At 45.6% G+C, this 20,604-nt stretch overlaps 2 protein-coding genes across 3 annotated transcripts in view; one reads left to right on the top strand and one right to left on the bottom strand.

The window, feature by feature from the left end:
- Positions 1–645: 645 nt before the first annotated feature.
- On the top strand, positions 646–3,007 carry dut (deoxyuridine triphosphatase). 2 transcript variants are annotated; one of them, XM_062407684.1, is made up of 7 exons: positions 646–861; positions 1,452–1,608; positions 1,948–2,039; positions 2,157–2,201; positions 2,300–2,374; positions 2,566–2,636; positions 2,879–3,007. In XM_062407684.1, exons 1-7 carry the CDS (start codon positions 717–719, stop codon positions 2,933–2,935), a joined length of 642 nt encoding a protein of 213 aa, XP_062263668.1. In that variant the 5' UTR covers positions 646–716; the 3' UTR covers positions 2,936–3,007. The 2 variants fall into 2 exon arrangements, with proteins under 2 accessions (XP_062263668.1, XP_062263754.1); XM_062407770.1 differs by lacking the exon at positions 646–861 and adding an exon at positions 871–1,003.
- Positions 3,008–4,372: 1,365 nt separating this feature from the next.
- The window catches only part of fbn1 (fibrillin 1), a 58,859-nt gene continuing 42,627 nt past the window's right edge, over positions 4,373–20,604 (bottom strand). Inside the window, exons 46-66 of the mRNA XM_062407559.1 lie at positions 18,244–18,369; positions 18,023–18,139; positions 17,811–17,936; positions 17,594–17,713; positions 16,363–16,488; positions 13,362–13,514; positions 13,171–13,233; positions 12,959–13,078; positions 12,704–12,823; positions 12,466–12,588; positions 11,900–12,031; positions 11,122–11,247; positions 10,398–10,604; positions 9,490–9,615; positions 9,098–9,220; positions 8,532–8,648; positions 6,864–6,992; positions 6,653–6,772; positions 5,282–5,510; positions 5,012–5,195; positions 4,373–4,910 (exon numbers count right to left, since the gene is read on the bottom strand). Coding sequence (XP_062263543.1) covers positions 4,527–4,910; positions 5,012–5,195; positions 5,282–5,510; positions 6,653–6,772; positions 6,864–6,992; positions 8,532–8,648; positions 9,098–9,220; positions 9,490–9,615; positions 10,398–10,604; positions 11,122–11,247; positions 11,900–12,031; positions 12,466–12,588; positions 12,704–12,823; positions 12,959–13,078; positions 13,171–13,233; positions 13,362–13,514; positions 16,363–16,488; positions 17,594–17,713; positions 17,811–17,936; positions 18,023–18,139; positions 18,244–18,369 — 3,071 coding nt within the window. The 3' untranslated portion in view covers positions 4,373–4,526. The remainder of the gene's footprint in view (positions 4,911–5,011; positions 5,196–5,281; positions 5,511–6,652; positions 6,773–6,863; positions 6,993–8,531; positions 8,649–9,097; positions 9,221–9,489; positions 9,616–10,397; positions 10,605–11,121; positions 11,248–11,899; positions 12,032–12,465; positions 12,589–12,703; positions 12,824–12,958; positions 13,079–13,170; positions 13,234–13,361; positions 13,515–16,362; positions 16,489–17,593; positions 17,714–17,810; positions 17,937–18,022; positions 18,140–18,243; positions 18,370–20,604) is intronic.

Genomic DNA, 20,604 nt, shown 5'->3' with positions numbered 1-20,604 from the left:
GTACCTTGAAGTGCTTTTACCTAAAATAACAAGAGGTATATAACAAATACAACTCAGATAAAGTACAAGAACTGCACAAGTACATAGAAATATCATATTATACTGTAGTTAAAGGGTTCAACCTCATATTGACATTCAATAAATTGTTATAATAATTACACAGGTGATTTATTCTGTATTATATTTTATTAAGTATATACATATGCTGCTAAGTAGACTGCTGCCAAAGATGATGCTTGATGCACAGTGGAAATTAAGAATCTATCTATAAAGCCCTTGATGCTGGACTTCAATTCATCAATCCCTCCTTTTATCTTTGAACAATTCTCCATGTGAGAAAAAAACTGAGGCCAAAAACTCATCAAACGTCCACGAATGAATCTCTCTAAAGTTGGAGGTTTTAATATTTGATAGAAGAACAGATGAAAAGTTGGAGGAGATTCACTTTTCAGAAATAGAAACATGCATTTCTTCACAAAGCACATCCTGATAATAATTATTAGACTATTTTCTAAATGTGATATTTGTCAGGATGTGAGTTTTAAACACTCAACGAGTGAGGAGGAGGAAATTATCTTATCCAGAAATCAAAATAAAGTCACGTGTTACATGTGTCGTAAGAGGAGCTGCTTGGGGCCACCAGCAGGAGGCGCCGCAGCGCTGCGGACGGACCCCAGCTGTCAGGACGTGTTGTCCCAGCTGTTAGCATGTAGCTGATGTTAGCTTGCTATCATGGAGCCGACCCTGGCCTCAGGATGACGACGCTCCGGGTTCTGCGGCTGCTTCGCTCCTCGCTCCCTGACGCCGCTCCTCGGTTCTCGGGACGAACGTTTCACCTCCAGACGCTGCGTCCCAACAAAGGCGAGCAACACAACAACATGGATTCAGCTACTTCCCGTTAGCATCGCTAGCCTAGCATGGTGTAACGTTCACTGACCGCTTGGGGCTTCTGTGTGTGTCTCTTTCTCTGCATCTGTTTTTATTTGCTATTCTGGAGAAATGCGTAAGTAACGTGCGGGTTTATATATTTTGAAAATGTGTTGATTATATTTTAACATTTCTCAGCTCGTGAGCTCCCAGCAACCATCGCGAGACCTTGGCAGTAACGCAACGTTGCCATAGCTACAGACTACAACAACTTTTCTTGCAGATTTTAATTGCTTATTAAAAAATGAAAATATTAACATTTAATATCTTGATTAAACAGCCGCTGTTGTGGTTTATATAAACTCATGTTAGCTAATACCGACGCGCGGTCTCTTTAAGTACCCGCAGCTGACGTAGTGTTGAGGAGGAGGAGTCACGTCCCGCGCGGGAGATCCCTTCATTCAAACCGCCAAAACAAAGTTTTGCGGGAGCTTCCGGAGGTTTTCAGCTCCAGCTCCTTGTTAAAGTGTGTTCAAGTTCCTCTGTGTGTGAGATCTGACCTGTGGACAACATGCCCGCTCTAGAAGAGACAGACGCTTGTGCAGTGTCTCCCTCCAAGAAGACCAGGGTGGACACGAAGCCTGCAGGGGACAGATCCGTCCTCAGGTTCGCTAAACTGTCCGAACACGCCACGACCCCGACCAGAGGCTCGACCAAGGCTGCAGGATACGATCTCTACAGGTGGGTCACAGCTCGAGCAGAAGTCTCTGTATTATTCTTTTTTAATGTGAGCTACATGTGCATGTTTTAAACTTGTGTCTCTTAAAGGCACTAATCCTTGATATAAAGTGAACACACCCTGGTGAAGGCATAAAGACACAACAGCCTTTTACAATTTCTATTTCCAAATCTTTTGAATATAAAGTGTTTTCCTGAGATCATCTGTGAATGTAACTTAACAATGGGTTCCTCCAGAGCTTGAATCTACTCCATGCTGCTCTGTACACACACACACACTCACACTCACACACACACTCATCTGTCATATGAATATAACCTAAACTCTGGTAATGTCCACAGTGCATACGATTACACAGTCGGAGCCATGGACAAGGCCATCGTGAAGACGGACATCCAGATCGCAGTGCCACACGGCTGCTACGGCAGAGTGGGTGAGTGTTGGACTCACAGATGAAACCCTGCAGCTGTGGTTCTACACGTCTGTTTTAATTCCCCTCAATTGCAGAAAACCAGGCCTTAAATGTCTCTCGCTATTTTCCCTTCCTCAGCACCGAGATCTGGCCTGGCAGCGAAACACTTCATCGATGTTGGTGGTGAGTTTTTTTTTTTTTTTTCACTTTATCCTTATCATTTATTTATTTGAACCCCTGTCACTCATGTGGTGTCTAACGTCTGTGTCTGTTCTCCTCAGCTGGAGTCGTGGATGAAGACTACAGAGGAAACGTAGGAGTCGTGCTGTTCAACTTCAGCAAGGACGCGTTTGAGGGTGAGTCGCGGCCCCGGTTGAATTAATAACTCGTATTCACGTAACCGACAGTGACTTAGTATAAGTCACAGCTTTACACGTGGGAAGTTTAAATCTAACAAGTGGGTGGGATTGTTAAAAAAGAAAATTTGCCATCCTCATTACTCCTTATACAGATGTCTCATTTTCTATGTCCTTCTCTCTCCCTCCAGTGAAAAAGGGCGACCGAGTGGCTCAGCTGGTGTGTGAGAGGATCTGTTACCCAGATCTGATCGAGCAAGAGGTAAGAAGCTCGATATAAAAATACATTTAAAGCTATAAGGTCCAAAAATACAACCGATACCCCCACCCCCCGAAAAAAAAATTCTCCCACTCCCACTGGGGCCTCTAGTCAAATGTACTTCCCCAAAATTCATATGAACCCTTGACAACTGCCAGAAGTCGCCTGTTCCATGACGTGTTAAATGGCTGTTTGTCTTTACGAGGTTTCCTCAGAGTGACTGTCACATGCACGTTGTGTTTCAGACGCTCGATGAGACGGAGCGCGGGGCCGGAGGCTTCGGATCGACTGGACGCAACTGACGCCTTGTGATGCACTTATACATATGTTTAAAATATTTAGAGAGGGTGTAAATAAAGTTCTGTTTTTCTACATTGGCGAGTTTGATTTTGTTAAATGTGAGCGTTGAGTCCAATGGTTGAGCTTTGTGAGAAACCAAGTGTCCACACGGGGGCAGTGCAGGACAAGACAGCACCAGAGTAGCGCAAGTCTCACTGTGTTCAGAGATCACGTTGCACAGGACTGAAGAAACTATTTGAGGCCCGTTGACCTTTTTCTAAAACAACCCAAATTCAAATCTGGATGAAGGTGAAAACACAGCAGTAAATACATATACACCAAAAATATGTTTTTATTGTGAATTTACAACTAAACCCTCACTGATGTGAACAGGGAACACAGACTGGTGTCAGGCTGGTCCATGGCAATGCTGCACTGATTGTACTTGTGAGAGAATGTGTGGCCGCGCAGACCTCAGTGCATAATCATGAACGCCCAGGTTTGGCATCATCAATGTGTGTTTTTTTGTTTGTGTGTATGTGTGCAGGCGTGTGTATGTATACACAGTTTACAAAGGAAGTAGTTGGTCATTATAAGCACCATTACAAACCCCTCTATTCCAGGGGCTTCCTCTAGTTTACAAAGGCTTCATAGATTAAAAGTGGCATTGATTATTACAGTATAAACACAATTTACATGTAGTATAGAGGAGAGCAGACGGGCTATGCAGCGAGCTGTTGACGAGTCGCAAAGACGGGAAAAACCTTCAGAATGGCCGACGGAATCGTTTCTTGTTTACTACTGAGTTTTGTATAGTAGCACAGTGCATTCAGAAGTCTACGTGGTCGTGTTGCTAGCACCAGTAAATATGAATTATTCTAGTCAGTAGGAAAGATGGAAAAGCGAAGTTTAAATATGCAGTAGGAGTCATTCAAGCTCAGACATGGCTACGTCTCAACAGTCCATCGTGGGTTCCTTTCCTCTCCTGACCAGTCTCAATCTTTTTCTTTTATCCCCCCTCCATTAAGGATATATATGGGGAAGGAGAAACGTGTGTCCAGGTCGGTTCAGTCGTTGACCACCAGGGGAGGAAATTACTTTATTGCAGACTATTGGGACTCGCCCTTTCCTTCCACCTAAGAGGAGTTCTAAACAAAAATAACAACTCAGCGTTTAAAGCTTCCTGCAGTCCACAAGCCCTTCAAACAGCACCTGATTCCACATATCATTACAGAACATTTAACCCCACAATTTAAAAACCATTCACACTCTCACTGGTGCCTCACACATGGCTGTGCGCGTGTGTCAGGGCGGTGCGTTCCTCATTTCGAATGGAAAGCGTCAAACCGCCTCATTCCGCTGGTGTTCTCCTCAGATATTGTATACGCATGATATGTAGAATCATCTTTGGCAATCAAATGACGCGGGTCCCCCCCCCTCCCCCACCCCCCCCCCCCCCCCTCTTGTCTCTTTGGTGGCGAGCTCTTCTTCTCCCTGTCCGAGCAAGTAGAAGTTGCCCCTAAACCACTGACCCAGAGTCAGGCATGGGGAGCGTGAGCCTGACACTGGATGAGCAGCCGCCGGCAACATCTGCCCGCCTCGGTCTCGTGACGGCTAATGGAGGATGAGCTGCACCCTCATCTTCAGTACGTCTCCCAGCTGTCCTGTGAGGTAGTCTTTATCGTGCTGGTCCTCCAGCTCGGCCAGATCCTTCGTCTTGTAGAGGGACACGCTGCTGATGTGCAGGTCGTACGCCCCTGGGGGGAGGGACTTCTTCTTGCTCATGTGCAGGTAGCTGACGCCCTCTCTCTGGTTGATCTTGAAGTAGCCTTCGTCGTTGCCGTAGTCGATGCTGTAGCGCACGTGTTCGCTGAGCGCGGACAGAGCCGGGGTGAACTCGAGGATGTGGTCGCGGTTGCTCAGGTCGCTGATGTTGAGGTGGAGCTGCAGGGTGTCCTCGATGTCCAAGCTGGCCAGACTGACCACCTCCTCGGTCACCTGCAGGGGGGGGGAAACAGTCAGATTGAGAAGATACAAGCTCTACTGTGTAAGGCCAGTGTGGTCCAGTCAAAAATGGCAGCTAGAGCCAAGCTGATCACCTGGTTGTCCTCAACAGTCTCCTCTTGTGTTGAGTTGGTGCTGCGACGTTTGCGTCCCTTCTTGGGGTAACCGTTGATCTTACATTCATAGCAGGCCTCGTGAGACAGGGAGTTATCATCCGCCTCAGCTCCTTCTCCGCCGCTGGGGCCGCCGTCGGTAAAACCAAGACCCGTGATGCAGTGCCTGAACCGGGACACGGAACCCATCAGTCCACTAGAAGCTCCTACAGACACCTTCCACACAGGGAGTCGGGCTCTGACACAACTCACCCTTGTCCCGCACGGAAGTACCCGTTGGGACAGCCGCAGAGGTAGCCGCCGTCCGTGTTGGAGCAGCCGAACTTGCAGGGGTTCTGGCTGGTGGAGCACTCGTTGATGTCCGAGCAGCCGCCGGCCTGCTCGTAGTTGAAGCCCGTGGGGCAGAGGCAGCGGAAGCTCCCCAGGGTGTTGTGGCACGACGCCCCCCCGCAGATCTGGCTGTTCATGCACTCGTTCTCGTCTGGCTCGCGGAAATGTGACAGGAAGTAAACAAGGAAAAAAGGTCGCTCCGGTTAAAAGGACACGAACAATACTGATGAACTCGGAGGTGATTGTTGTGAAGTCAAGCAACAAATAGAGGCGTGATCAACAGAAGCTTGTTATTTTGGAGCGTAAAGAGAAACACACACACACACACACACACACACACACACACACACACACACACACACACACACACACACACACACACAATTTCTGTCTGTGACTTAACTATTCCAATACATTAATGCACTAAAAGATTTGGATGTTGCACCATACTCCATATTTCATGAGCCCATTCCATCTTGTCAACATCATATTTCAACACCTCTGTTTCAATCAGACATAATTAGAAAATTAAAAACTGCTTTGATAAGGGTGTTTTCACTCACACACACATCAACACATGTTATTTGTGTTAAAAGAATACAAACACTTTTGTATGAAACTAAACTGTCATCACAAATAAATCACAACTTGTTTTTGATTTAATTTCTTCACAATAATCACTCAGCAGCAGGAGGAGGCGAGTGGAAACAGCTGTTTTCATATCTATCGTCCTTTCTCTCTCTCTTCTCGACTGTTTCTTCACTTCCCTGTTGTTTCCCTTCTGACTGTATTTACTACAATGGGGGGAAATAGAATTGGCGCCAGTAGAATCTATTTACAACCACGAGAAGCAGGCAGGTTTTAGTTTAAGTTATAATTTTTTGCATTGTTTAGTAATTGACAGTGGACTTTTCATGTTTGACGGATTCAATTAAAATTCTAAATTTGAAAACAGCAGAAAGAGGAATGAGAACTTTAAAAGGTTGTTACAAACACGCCCACTTTTTCATTTTCCGGTTCTTGATTTAGAATAAGAAATCGAATCGGCTGATAATGAGCATTAATTCAAACATAACATTTCCTTTTCTCAGGGAAGGGTTGAAATCCCGGAGAAGAAGAAAAACCTTTTGGACACATTCATATTTAAAAAGTGCAAGGAGGTGAAGGACGGAGAAGTTTGTTTTAAAAAAAATTCCGGGTCGGACTCCAGGCTGAATCAGAAACACTTTCACCAGGATGCTCTGAGAGGAAAGAATGTTTGCGGCTAAAAAGCGGTGCAGTGGTTTAACTCACCCACACACTGGTTCCACTGGTAGTGCTGCAGGTAGCCTTGAGGACAGCTGCACCTGTATCCCCCCACCAGATTCTGGCAGCCATGCTGACACCTGTGGTTTCCGTCACACTCGTCCGTATCTGTCAGGGACAAACACACAGCAGACGACTGCTACAGCCTTTTACTCTGTATCAGCTGATTCTGACGTTGATGTCACTCGTTTTTTCAGACCTTCACAGCTCTGTCCGTTGGGATCTAATGAGAATCCTCGCTGGCAGTCGCAGTTGAAGCTCCCCGGCGTGTTCTGGCAGGCGCCATTGGAGCCGCACAAGCCGGAGTCAGAGGCACATTCGTTGTTGTCTAGGCAGAGAGGAGGAAAAGTTCAGACGAGTGTCGACATCAGTCTTGATAGAAAAGGGCAGATCGCTTTTTAATCCCACCGTCTGGAGGAGCTGAAAGGGATCGTTCGCCGAAAAGAAACCACTTCTCTGGACTCAAACACTTCAGCCTCCATTGGCATTTTTCAGGGTGAACTATCCCTGTAATGATAAAATCTCCCAGCTAACCTCAGACCACAGGAGTTCTCATTTTACAGCTCACTTTGGTCTTTGGGAATAATAGTCTGGCAAATATAATCTAAACCCAACATCTACTTGCTTTGCCTGGAAAAGTAGCAAGTGAGCGTTGAGTTCGTTCTATTTTGTCAGACAACACGAACAAATGTTTGACAATTGTGTTTGGAGTCCGTGCAAATCTGAACTCGATCACGCAGTTTGAGCTTTTTGGTCACTGAGATGAAAGCAGGGTAAAGATGTAATCTCTAAGTGTCAACGGTTGGTTGCTGGATCCTGGATTTTCACAGTTAGTTAAGTTTTTTAAAAGTATTTTGTTCTGTTCCCGGCTTCAGATCTCTGCCAGGTGAAACTATCAACATGTGGCTTATAGGTCTCAAACCCATAGAGGGGAGCATCTACTTTCTCTGAGCACTTGGTGCTTTAAAGTAAGAATCATTATCAGTCAGAGTGACTGAAAAACAGAAACTTGAAACATCAGCGAACTGGACAAGGACACATGTTTTTCTTTGCAGCTTGAAAGAGCAGATGTACTGGAAGGAATGAGGTTTTATAATCTTTACAATACGCCTGGAGAAGTGTTCAGGTCAGTGACAGTACATTGGGGGAAGCAGCTACTGAGGTTCGTTTTGGTGTTTTATGTCCAACCCCATGTTTCTCCAACCGGCCTATCGTCCAAACTGAGGGTTCCCTGCCACTGACTTGATGTGAGATCATAGGACCTGCTTTATGGTCCAGAAAGAAAAAGGGCTGGTGGTAGCCACGGCGATCCACTGCTGTGTTCCATAACAAAGCATCGCTAAGCTGCCATGACTACAAACCCCTCCGGCCTAATTAGATCAGTGTGATATCACCCAGAGTCCATTAACTCAGAATGAGAGTCAGTAAAAGTGAGACAAGAGGGAGCTTCAGAGGGCTTTTAAGAGCCGGGCTGGAAGGTTCTGTAGAGACATGAACTCCTGAGAATGTCCTCACAACTGGCTCTGGACGTTCTACGGAGATCAGCACGAGAAGAACACAGCAGGAGATTCTCTGGTCAGACGTATTCACTACAGGAATCCTGTGGAGGACATCCTGCTGTGACCTGGAGTTCTTCCGGGGGGGGGGGGGGGGGGGGGCTGGCAGGAGAAACTCCAGAGAAACTCCAGAGCCTCTCACTCGGACATGCAGCCCCAGCGGAGCATGTCAGGAGATTCGCCGGAGCTCTGTGCTTGTCTGAAATCAGCTTTTTCTGCTGATTCTGTGTGCATTGAGCAAATACTGTAAACAATTGTTTCAGTATCATTTATGATTACAAAATATGTGGCTGTGCCGTGTGTGTGCTTACCGATGCAGGCAGTGTGATGCTGGGTGAAGCCGGGGGGACATTTACACGTAAACCCACCGATGGTGTTAACACACAGGAACTGACAGTTGTGCTGTTTGGACGAACACTCGTCCAGATCTGAAAAGGAAGAGAAATACAAGGAACAGTTTAAAAGAAGAGTTGAATGTGCAGAGTCGTTTCAAAAAGTGGATTTACGATCCTGTAGTGGGAACTGGGACAGATCAGTGTATGCACTACTGTATGGGGGCTGCACCGAGTCAAATTCCAGTCCTTCTACAGTCACTGGCCTACAAATGAACTGCAAATGAACCAGACACCGGAAACACAGGGGTGGTGGGGGGGGTGGGGGCTACAGCTACAGTAAATAAAGATGAAAACGACTGAACACCATGCACAAGCGTGTGTAGACTCACAAACAAGCCTGATAAACACTGACGCACACAGATGCACAGGGTCAGCGGCTCAAACATGTTCATGGACAATACGCCGGGGGTTCCACGTGCCGCTGAGTTCCACTGAGCCGAGCAGCCGCAATGTTTAGAGGTGGTGTATTTCATGTGTGTCACCTTTGCAGCTCTTTCCGTCCTCCTGCAGGATGTATCCGCGGGGGCAGGAGCAGAGGTAGCCCCCCTCCGTGTTCTTACAGATGAAGTTACAGGGCTTCGGTGCCTGGATGCACTCGTCCACATCTAGAATGAGAGGGAAAAGGATGAGGGTGAGACGGAGAGAGAGAGAGAGAGAGAGAGAGAGAGAGAGAGAGAGAGAGAGAGAGAGAGAGAGAGAGAGAGAGAGTGAGAGAGAGAGAGAGAGAGAGAGAGAGAGAGAGAGAGAGAGAGAGAGAGAGAGAGAGAGAGAGTGAGTGTGAGCCTGAAGTTCCATAAGGGGAGATGACTCGGGCTGTGTGGGCAGGGAAAGAGTCCACAAAGTGTTGGGTGCTGGTTATGCCGCGGAGTCTTACCCACACAGCGCGTGCTGCTGATGTCCGTGGTGTAGCCCGGTTTGCAGGTGCAGCTGTAGGAGCCCAGAGAGTTGATGCACTGACCGTTCTTGCACAAGTTCCCCATGACGCGACACTCGTCAATATCTGGAGCGAAAAGGAGAAGAGTCAGCTCCTCGGGGATTTACACCAATCGGCGTCGATTCAAATAGGAGAGGGAACCAATGCTGTGTCAGGGATTCTATCAGCCAACAGCAAGAAGTGGTTTCCTGTGTGCTAGTTACAGCTGATACATTCATGAGGCGTAGCAGCTGCTGTAGTATTCAGGCACGTTTCATCTGGATGCTCTCCAATCGTTTCACTACACATAGAACATTAACCCAGAACTGATTCAGATAATCACGTTGGACTCTGCTTCATCTTTTGTACGCAGGTGTGAGCAGGGGACATTTTGAAAGCACTTCCTGCTGCCCGACAGATATCATTACAATTTTATGAAGAAAGGTTTTTCTGACTGGGATGTTTCCCCCCCCCCCCCGAGTCATGCAGCCTCAATTAAAAACATAAAACGCTTTTAAAATGAAACCAGCTTCCAACAGCAAGTGACTGTCTGGATTCCAGGTTGGAGGAAAATGTAACATCCACACCGGCTGGGACTCATCAACCTTAGTGACAGTGTTTATCATGAGACAAGAGCAAGTTCATGACAACGGCAACAACAGCAGTCCAGGTTCTGCCGACTGGTTGGAGCCTCACTGATCTTTGTTGATCAATTTTAGATTCATCGCCTAGTTTTGAAAATCTGACCTCCTGTTTGCTCTATGAATGAAAATAACTTTTAATGCAACAATCATGTCAGAGAAAGTTCAACACGAGTTGCGGTTGATTTGAGATTTTTTCCCCCCAGTTGTCCCAGTTTAATTCCACACCTCTGCCGTCGGTGGTGTATCCCGGTCCCAGGGGACACATCTTCTTGTACTGGGTGGTCCCGGGCAGCGGGCACAGCTCACAGTTGGTGCCCCAGCCTCGGCCTCCGTCGCAGCAGCACTCGGACTTGGTCACCAGGTTCCTGTTGCTCGACGTCATCTGACACAGAGTGGTCAGGACCTCAGTGAAGCAGAAGCCTTCACGGTTATCTGGAGGGGGGGGGGGGGGGGGACACAGAGAGACGCGAGTGTGACCAACGAGACAAAACGGACAAAAAGAAAGCAAACCCCAAAAAACCACCCAGACAGGACCTGGCCTCGGAAAACCAGACGTGAAGAGATAACCCACAGCGCTCTATCACTGTTGTCTGTGAGGAGGGAGATAGCTGCAGAGCCGCAGACGCTTTTCTCACCGGGCTCAGAACATCATGTCTACACAGTATATTTAGCATAGGGCCTTCGAGAGGAGTGCCTTGCTCCTATCTCGACAGTAACAGACACATGGTTTTTAACAAGACTGTCATGGAATGGTTAAATCCCACTGAGATTAAAATGACTGCTTCACCCAGTAAAACAAGTGGTTTTTCCCCCCTTGTGGGCATCCTAATATTAAATGTATCTTTATAAGAAAAACACACTAAAATAGGATTAAAAAATGTGTATATATATATATATGTACAAGTAATTTAAAATGGAGGAACATTTGATATATATGTATTATACGCACCGACACATTCAGTCTGTGTTGGGTTAGCGACGAAGCCTTGGTCACATCTGCAGCGGTAACTTCCCACTGTGTTCTCACAGCGGCCGTTCTTACAGGTCCCTGGTTTGGCTGTACACTCGTTCAGATCTAACACACACACGCACACACGCACACACACGCACACACACGCACACACATACACACACACACACACACACACACAGACACAGTGTAAAGATAAAAATGAAATATTTGTTACACAGGATTATATTAAGTTAAAGTGGAGGTTCAACCAGGTGCAATATTTCTGATGGCCCTTAATATTTGTATAGTTATATATAAATAATTTGACAAATCTGTTTGTTTTTCATTTAGCCTTTTAATTGTTTTTCCTGTATTTTCAATTCTCAAATTAATTATCCACCAGTATGGGGTTTTGATTGATTTTGTGCAAATATCCAGAGTTTAACATTTGATTTTCATGGCAAAAATGGTAAAGATTCAATATTTCCCCAGAGTTATCTTATTCTGAGTTTCACAAAGTCTCTAATGGCTCCAGTCCATTGTATGACAGTGATTAGTATTCACTAGTAACCAGGATAAATCAGAGATATGAGGTGTTAACAACTCCTACAACTGGACATACTCCAGAATACACACTTTGCTGTGTGCGCTGTTACACAAAAAGCTGATTAATATCAAATTAGATTAATTCTATGCAGAGTTAAGCCAAGATTGAAGTCGTAAGCTTGAGTAAATGTGTGTGATGTCATACATAGGGACACAATAATAATCTTACCCATGCAGCCGTCTCCGCTGGGATGGCGTGTGAACCCAGGCGCACAGATGCACATGTATGTCCCGATCAGGTTCTTGCAGGTCATGCCTCTGCTGGCACAGTCATCGATACCATCCTCACACTCGTTCTGATCTGGAGGAGAAAAAAAAAGGCAGAACACAAAGAGTAAGAGGAAGAACAAGTGATGTAACACAGGCACTCGCGCACCCTGCCGTTTTAATCTAACCACCCAGTCCGACGCTGAGTGCTTACAGGCATGTAGTGGGAGAGCTGGTGGTCTGTTTGGAGATCTAATGTAAACAGTGACGCTATAGACACGGACAAGTTCCTCCTGTCTCAGAGCGTCCCTCCAAATACATCCGTTGCTAGGATGCCCGAGCTATCTGCGAGTGCGGAGCTGTAAATAGTTTCCAGAGAGTTTTTTTTTTTTTTTTTTACGTTGGGTCGAGACAGAGGACCCTCGAGGATCCACCCGGAGACAGAGCGTTCTGGGACAGGCACGTCTCCAGTAGACTGACAGAGACTGAGGAAGCTGAGGGTATAAGTGAGTCCCTGAGACGTCTCACCTTTACACATCCTCTTGTCCTCGCGCAGGACGTAGCCCGTGGGACATTTACACTCGTAGGAGCCGTACACGTTCACACAGCGGAAGGCGCACAGCAGGGGGTTCTGGGCACACTCGTTGACGTCTGGAACAGAAGGTGACACGCTACAGTCGCGCCACAGACGTGCAAAGGCTGCGTGTTGCACGTGAGAGTGCACGTGAGAGTGCACGTGAGAGTGCACGTGAGAGGCGTCACATACCTTCGCAGGTCATCATTGAGCCGGGCTCAAAGCCGTCATCACACGCACACTCGAACCCACCGATGACGTTGGTGCACGTGCCGTTGCCGCAGGGGTTCCCGATTTCACACTCATTAATGTCTGTGTTGACGACAGTAACAGGAACCTCGTTAACCACCGTAGGTTCAGATTCATATTTACCAGCTGAATGAATAAAGTGAGGGGGGAGTGAAAGAGACACAGAGACGAGGAAGACGAGGATGAGGAGACACTGACCTTCACATCGGACTCCACTGGTGTCCAGGCGGTATCCCATGGGACATTCACAGCGGAAAGAGCCGTCTGTGTTGATGCACTGGCCGTTGATGCAAGGGTCGTTGATGCATTCATCAATATCTACATTGAGAAGAATTTGTAAACAGGCAGATTAAACCCCTGAACTGTGACGGAGCAGCAGAGCAGTGAAGGTTCAGGGATGGCTCTCCTACCTTTCGGGGAGTCGTCTGTCCCCTGCTGATATCCCTCGTTGGGACAGAGGAGAGTATACCCCTCTGGAGCCATGAGAGGAGAAGAGTCATAAACACCATGAAGACATGTAAATGATTTAATTTTATGCATACATGTTAGTGTTTCCCTGCATATGTTGTGTGTGTGTATGTACAGTACAAAGAGTACCCACCCTGTCCCTTGCTCGGGCAGATTTCACAGGGGTCTCCCCAGCCTTGACCTGGCATTCCAGTGCAGCAGCACGCTGCCTTGGAAGTGTTCTGAGGCTTTGGAGCAAGGCAGCGGCCACTGTCAAACTTGGTGTAGCAGTAGTTCACACGGATATCTAGAGGGGAACACACACACCCAAACACACACACACACACACACACATACATAAACACACACACACAAACACACACAGAGGACAAAAGTAGTGAATATGACGAGTCAGCGTGTAAACACAGTGATGGATGGAAGCAGCGATCACACATCCTGTTATTTTGTTTATTCCAACACCTTTGCTCATCTTAAAGGAACAGCTCCATATTTTACCTGTTTGTATTGTAAGTTGATCAAAAATAAAAAAAAGTTTTTCCTTTCAAACCAAATTGGTCAAGTATCTGTAGAGAGCACAGAGGCTGGTTCACAACCTCCTCTCAGTGATCTGTGTATGACAGTCTCTCTCTCTCTCTCTCTCTCTCTCTGTCTATCCTTTTCTAGGTCTCGCTATCTCTTTCTATCTCCCACTCTGTCTATCTCTCTCTATCTCTTTCTGTCTCTCTATCTCTGTATCTCTATCTCTATGTATCCATAGCTCTGTCTATCTCTCTCTCTCGCTCTCTATCGTTTTTTTTCTCTCTCTCTCTCTCTCCCTTTTTGTATTTCTCTCTCTCTCTCTGTCTATCCTTTTCTAGGTCTCTCTATCTCTTTCCATCTCCCACTCTTTCTATCTCATCTCTTTCTGTCTCTCTATCTCTGTATCTCTATCTCTATGTATCCATATCTCTGTCTATCTCTCTCTATCTCTCTCTCGCTCTCTCTCGTTTTCTTTCTGTCTCTCTTTCTCTCTTTCTATCTTTCTCGCTCTCTTTCTCGCACTGGTTCCTCCTGGACTGGGCAGGCACTTACTTGTAACAAGAAGCATATGGTCGTGCTCTCCTGCTAGCACTGGCCTTCACTGAATGCAACACAAATAAGCTTTCTGACCACCATAGATCACACGCACACACACATACACGTACACCCACATGCACACACACCTGGCCCAGAGGCCAGGATCACAAGCATGAGCACCTGGTGGGATAGGGAGGATGTAAAAAAGTGTCACGTTACTTTCCTCCATGAAACTGATTCGTCAGCCTTTCCTCAAAAGAGATTTATGGTGCTCTGTGCACAGCTGGTAACCAAGTGTGTGTGAGCGTCAGCACGTGCACACGTCATTCTTATGTTGTAGTTCGTATATGGAATGTGTGTCAGATCAGCTTTGAATCAGTGGCAGAATAATATCAGACAGGAAAAATGGCTTACAAATTCAAAAATGTTATTGGAGAGATAACTTTTGAGATAAATCAGTAAAGTGGTGACACAGATCTGATGGTGGAGAGGCTGGTGACAGATATCTAACGACAAACAGTCTCTGGTTATGACAATGGATGTTTGCAAAACCACCATGGCGTTATAATTTAAACCATATCAATGAGTGAGGAGGACTGGCAGTCGAGGGGCTGAGACCCACACAATGGGTTCTTATCCCAATATTCCATGTACCGTTCCAGCCAGGGACTGAAGCACTCACCTCCTCTCTGACATCCCCCCCCCCCCCCCCCCGCCCCCGTCTTTCTGTAGGATCGACTCATTCAAACAGTTCTCATGCCTCATTTGTTTTTTCCTATTAAGTAAATCTGACCTTCATTCATTCAGTCATCACTCCACTTGGATCCTCCGTCCAAGAGAGGAAACTGTGTGTGTGTGTGTGTGGGGGGGGGGGGGGGGGGTTCATGATGCATTCATTAAACTTCAATACAAAAGCAATAAAGACAAATTCCTGATCAATACACCTAAAGGCTGCTGCAGCTTCAGTCTTACTTTGGTGCGACCAGTAGCTTTGGTGGTGAAACTGACTCCATCTGTTTGTCAGGTGCTTTCAACATGAATGCATTATCGTCACCTGCTGATCAACAAAAGCAACAGGACATACGATTCCCTGATTTATGAGATTAAAAGTGGCTGTGGGAATATCACTTGAGTTGAGTATGAGGATATCTTCTCTTCCTATGATTATTGATGAACAGATTCACCCAAAGTCTCACATGTGATTTTATCACTGTCGTCATAATAATGTCCTTCATTGTCTTCCCTCCTAAAACCATTTCTAGCAAAAACAAGTGTTTTCTCAGTGGGACAGGGTTCAACTTTGATCCGTCTTATGGCCCATCCTGCTCACTCTCCACCCAGCTCCTCCCTCCTTATCCCCCCCGACCCTCGGTGGAGCCCGGCTGACACTGGGGAGAAATGTGAAACACAAACTGGAGGCTGCCTCGCTGAACTGATGATGTCATCACTTCAGTGTTTGGAGGGGGAACACCCTAACGGAGGACTCAGCATGCACCCGCCCAGGCCAGAAACACACAGATGTACATAAACACACACACACACACACACGCATACACACACACACACATGTCAGGAAATGGAAAAGTGATTTGTCCAGAGCCACCCTTGTTGAGGCAGCAGAAGCAGCCTGAACCCAGTGTGCTATCATGAAGAAGGAGATAAAGTCGGACACCACTGACTGCTGCTTAGTCTCCACGAGCTCTCACAGACACATCATACAGCTACACAAGAATTCACACTCTGCACATTGAACTTGATGTGTACTCACTCAGTTCGTCCTCGTTGGGACAATGCATTGACTTCCATTCAGTGTGCTCAGCCTAACTTTTATCTCCAACCTTAACCGTGACCGATTCATTACTAACTCCAACTGTACTTCAACCACAATTCACATCTTACCTCTCACTTTAATCAGAATGATGCTTTGCCTCACACCAGTCTTCGGTCCCCATGAGGTCTACTGGTCCTTACAAGGTCAATGTTAATGCTGGAAGAGGTCTTAAGAGGTAACAAAACCAATACACATACACACTCACACACACACACACACAAACACACACAGACACACACAAAATTACCTAAACATCTGCGTCCGGAGGCAGAGATCTGGAAGCCTTCAGGACACAAGCAGGTGAAGCTTCCTTCAGTGTTTGAGCAGGTTCCAAATGTGCACATCTCAGGTGACTGGGAGCACTCGTCGATATCTGACACACAAAAAGAGGAACAACATCAGTCCCCTTATCAAAGAGACACATTTGACATATCAAATCTAAATCCATTCCTAATTCTGTGGCATCAGATTTACATTCTGCAGTCCCTCATTCACATCTCATTTTTTCTCGTGCCGTCATGGCTGCACGGATGAAGTCATACCTCGACTTCATGGTCTATCCAAATGTGATAAAACTGAGGGTAATCTCACTAATGGCTGGTTGGATGAAGGCGTATTATCTGGATCAGAGTCCATGTCACATGTGCGCTCATCACAATGACCAGCTGCTGCCGTTACTGATGCTGAGAACTGAGTGCCGTTCCCCTCGGCTTCCAGGAACAGAGCACAGAGCAGGAATGTGTTGAAGTCCGCCGAAAATCTCTTCATCAGCCCCACTGTATAAACAACCCACGTTTTCTGGCCTGAACCCACTCCCACGTGTGGACGGGGAGAAGATGGGCGTACTGGAGGAGCAGGGCGATTCTAAAGAAGGACGAGTCGGAGTGGCAGTTTATTCTCTTCTTGCACTTCTCAGCAGACACTCTAAAATGTTTTTCATACATTATATATATATATATGTGTGTGTGTTGTGTTTGTTGTATATAAGCAAGTGTTCACTGTAGTACTTGAGGGGAGATTCACCCAAGCGTGCAGTGTGCACCCCTCCTCCCTGGCTTGGACTGCCACACACCCTCCTCCAACCACTTAACATTTGAACATTTGCACTAGACTGTTCCTTTTTTTTACTACTGTATTATCCCGCCTACAGTGTATTCATATTTATATATATTTATCTTGCTCATAGTGTATTCATCGTTATTATATCATACAATACTTATCAATACTGTCCTATTCCAAATAAATTTCTTACTGTACATATATTATTTATTTACATATTACACTTTAAATATGCACAATACTCTGCACTTTTACTGCCTTTTCTTTGCACCTCTGGTTAGATGCTAAACTGCATTTCGTTGTATATGTACTTGTACTATGCAATGAATCTAATCTAATCTAATCTCAAAATACTGTAATCTATTCCTCCGGAAATTCCTGTTTTTCATTTTTCATGCTGCAGGACTCGCTGGCTCTACCTTCACATGTTTCCTCATGCAGATAGTAGCCGGGTGGACAGATACACCTGTAGGAGCCGTCCAGATTCAGACAAGTTCCTGCACCGCACGTGCCTGGATTCACTGCACACTCATTAATATCTGCGGGGAGAAGGAATACACAAGAAATGCATCATAAACGATAGATATCATAATCAGATATACATTAAAAAAAAAATGGAAAGTGGCGTGTCCGTACCTGCACACAGTCTGCCATCATGAGTGAGCTCATAGCCGTCATGGCACACACAGAGGAAGGTGCCCACTGTGTTCACACACTGCCCGTTTCTACACAAGCCCCGCTGCGTCGAACACTCGTCGACATCTGGTCAACACAAACACACCATCACCACAACATATCACACAAGGACTGTAGCGATCTTTTGCAACACAATCCACAGATGCACGCACCTATGCAGTCACTGTTGTGTGAGTTCAGGAAGCCGGGGTAGCAGAGGCAGTTGTAGGAGCCCACTGTGTTCTTACAGGTCCCGTTACCACAGGGCTGTCTCTCGCACTCGTCCACGTCTGGAACCAGAGAACATCCCAGTTTCACCTTATTAGTTTATTCACATAGCTCACTGAACTAAACTAAAGACAAGGGAGAGCCAATAGGAAGCAACACAGCTTACCGACACACATCGACTGGTCCCGCGTCGTCTTGAAGCCGTTGGGGCAGATGCAGCGATAGCTCCCCAGCGTGTCGATGCACTGGCCCGGGTTGCATATACCAGTGTTCTCCATGCATTCATTACGGTCTGAATAAAGGATAAAAGAGATGTTTGAAAATCCCCGAAACGATCATAGAACATACAGTCCCAAAAGCATCAGTTCTCCCAGTGAATTAGTCTTTCTATTGGCACAAGGCAGTTTCACCTGGTGTCATCTGAAGTGTCTAAAAATCTGTGATGGCTTTATTTGGTGTATTTTTATTTCTTTAATTGATACATTGTGAAGTCATACCAAATGAAATCCTACCAAATATAAAGCTATTGATAACAAGAGTTGATAATAACTCGTGGCTCTAATAACTTCAGAATTGAGATATCTGTTGTTAGCCACTCATAGGAGTGTAACTGGTTATTATCTCTGTTGCACGATGACACAATAACTGTATTTCATGACACCAGAGTAACACAATTGTTGTTAATTTAAGTGAAAACATGTCTAGTGCTAAATACTTCACTCACATTATGTTTTACCGCAAAGCTTATTTTTTTAATCAAAGTTTATCGCTGCATCTGATTTATACTGGTCTCATACCACAGTTTCAGTTCTCTCCCACTGGAGTCTGGCCGTGAGCAGGAAGCACAACAGGATGTTGATTTAACATTCACTTATCAGGGAGGACTCTCCAGACAGACAGCGACATGTCTCAGATACACTGCAGCACATGTTCAACAGCTCAACACATGCTTCACATTTTCTCTTCCCTAATAACAAGCCCACCGTGAAGATTCCCCCCCCCCCCCAGCCAAGCCTGACTGTCACTGGGCCGCTTCTGTTCCCTTCTGCAATAGAAATGTCAAGAAAACCTGTTTCACTTTACAGAAGCCAAAATGTGCTATTCTTAAGTATTTTAATCTCAATCATAAAAAAGTTATTTAAATCAGCAACAGCATGAGAAAGATTAACAGTTTGTCAAAGACGTCTATGTATTGTTTTGTGTGCACACTAGATTTACACATCTTGACCTAATTATTCAAAGTTATGGAATTCATTTTAAATGCTACGCAGATGATATTGTATGTGACTTTAAAAGGCCAGTTCCAGTTGATGTCTAAATATAGCCCACCCTCTCCTTTGATGAGAACATATCAGAAGTCATCAACAGCAACAGAAACAAAATGATGTGTTTTCTATCCACTGCAGATGCTGAAACCTTAATTCATTACTTTCTTTCATCATACCACGATGAATACCACGTTGTGTTTACATTTCGTTTTCTGGCCTGCCACATGCTAGTGCTCTTCCAATTGTACAGAATGCCATGGCGGAATTTATCTGAATCCAGAAAATGACCACGATAAATCCATGTCAGCTCCATATCAGACTTAAAGGTACTTTTAATGACATATCAAATTCTTAATGGGCTTGCCCCCTGATGTCTGTCTGATCTCCTTAAACCTTAAATTCCACACCATGCTTTGCGTTCTCAAAACACATGGGCTCTTGTCCGTCCCAAGAGATAAAAAGACGTCTGCAAGCGGCAGTGTCTTTTCCTAATGGGCCCCAAATGGGAAAAGGCATCAGACTGTCTAATGTTAAAGCCTTAAATCCAAACAACTCTTATCATTACACCTTAACCTGCAGATAGCAATTTATTCTGCTTTGCACCTGTTACAATTCTACCAACAGTAGGTTGGTCTTAGTATCATTAATCAGTTAAAAGCAGTATAGACAGTTTGGTCCTTGTTGTCCTGCTGATGAGATTACTGTACATGTTCTAAAAAACACTGCATCACTGTAAATCATCCAAACTGTGTTCCTCCTTTTCTTTCTTTCTCTCTCTTCCCCTTCTTGTTCTGTCTCCCAACCCATCGATCAAGGCCGATGGCAGCTCACCCTGATCCTGGTCTTCCCTCACCACTGCAACCAAGTGATTGCACACCGTGGGAATTATTATTTATATTCGTACAAAGACAAACAAAGACGCCCCCTATTTGAACAGTGCACTGAGGTGTAGTGTGAATAAATTGACTTGTTGGGGGGTATCCAAGTTAACATGGTAAACAGCGAGTCCCCAGTTGTCTTGTAATACTGCTTTACACCTTAAGAGGCATTAATGAGTCAGTCTAGGGTCAGGTGTCTTATTTATAGGGTTAAATTCAAATTATAGTTGCTTTCCACTGCTGGTTGCTCCTTGTAGAAAATACTTACATATTACACTGTTAAGGAGGCAAACGACAGGAAGACCCAGACAAGTCAGCATCATCTTGTTTATCTAATCTTTTCTCTAATCTCCTTACATGTCTCCAACACTGAGTTCCCGA

Source organism: Platichthys flesus, chromosome 1 (assembly GCF_949316205.1).
Source record: "Platichthys flesus chromosome 1, fPlaFle2.1, whole genome shotgun sequence".
Taxonomy (NCBI): Eukaryota; Metazoa; Chordata; class Actinopteri; order Pleuronectiformes; family Pleuronectidae; genus Platichthys; species Platichthys flesus.
Note: the sequence above shows the minus strand (reverse complement) of the source record. Positions and strands in the feature narration are given on the sequence as shown.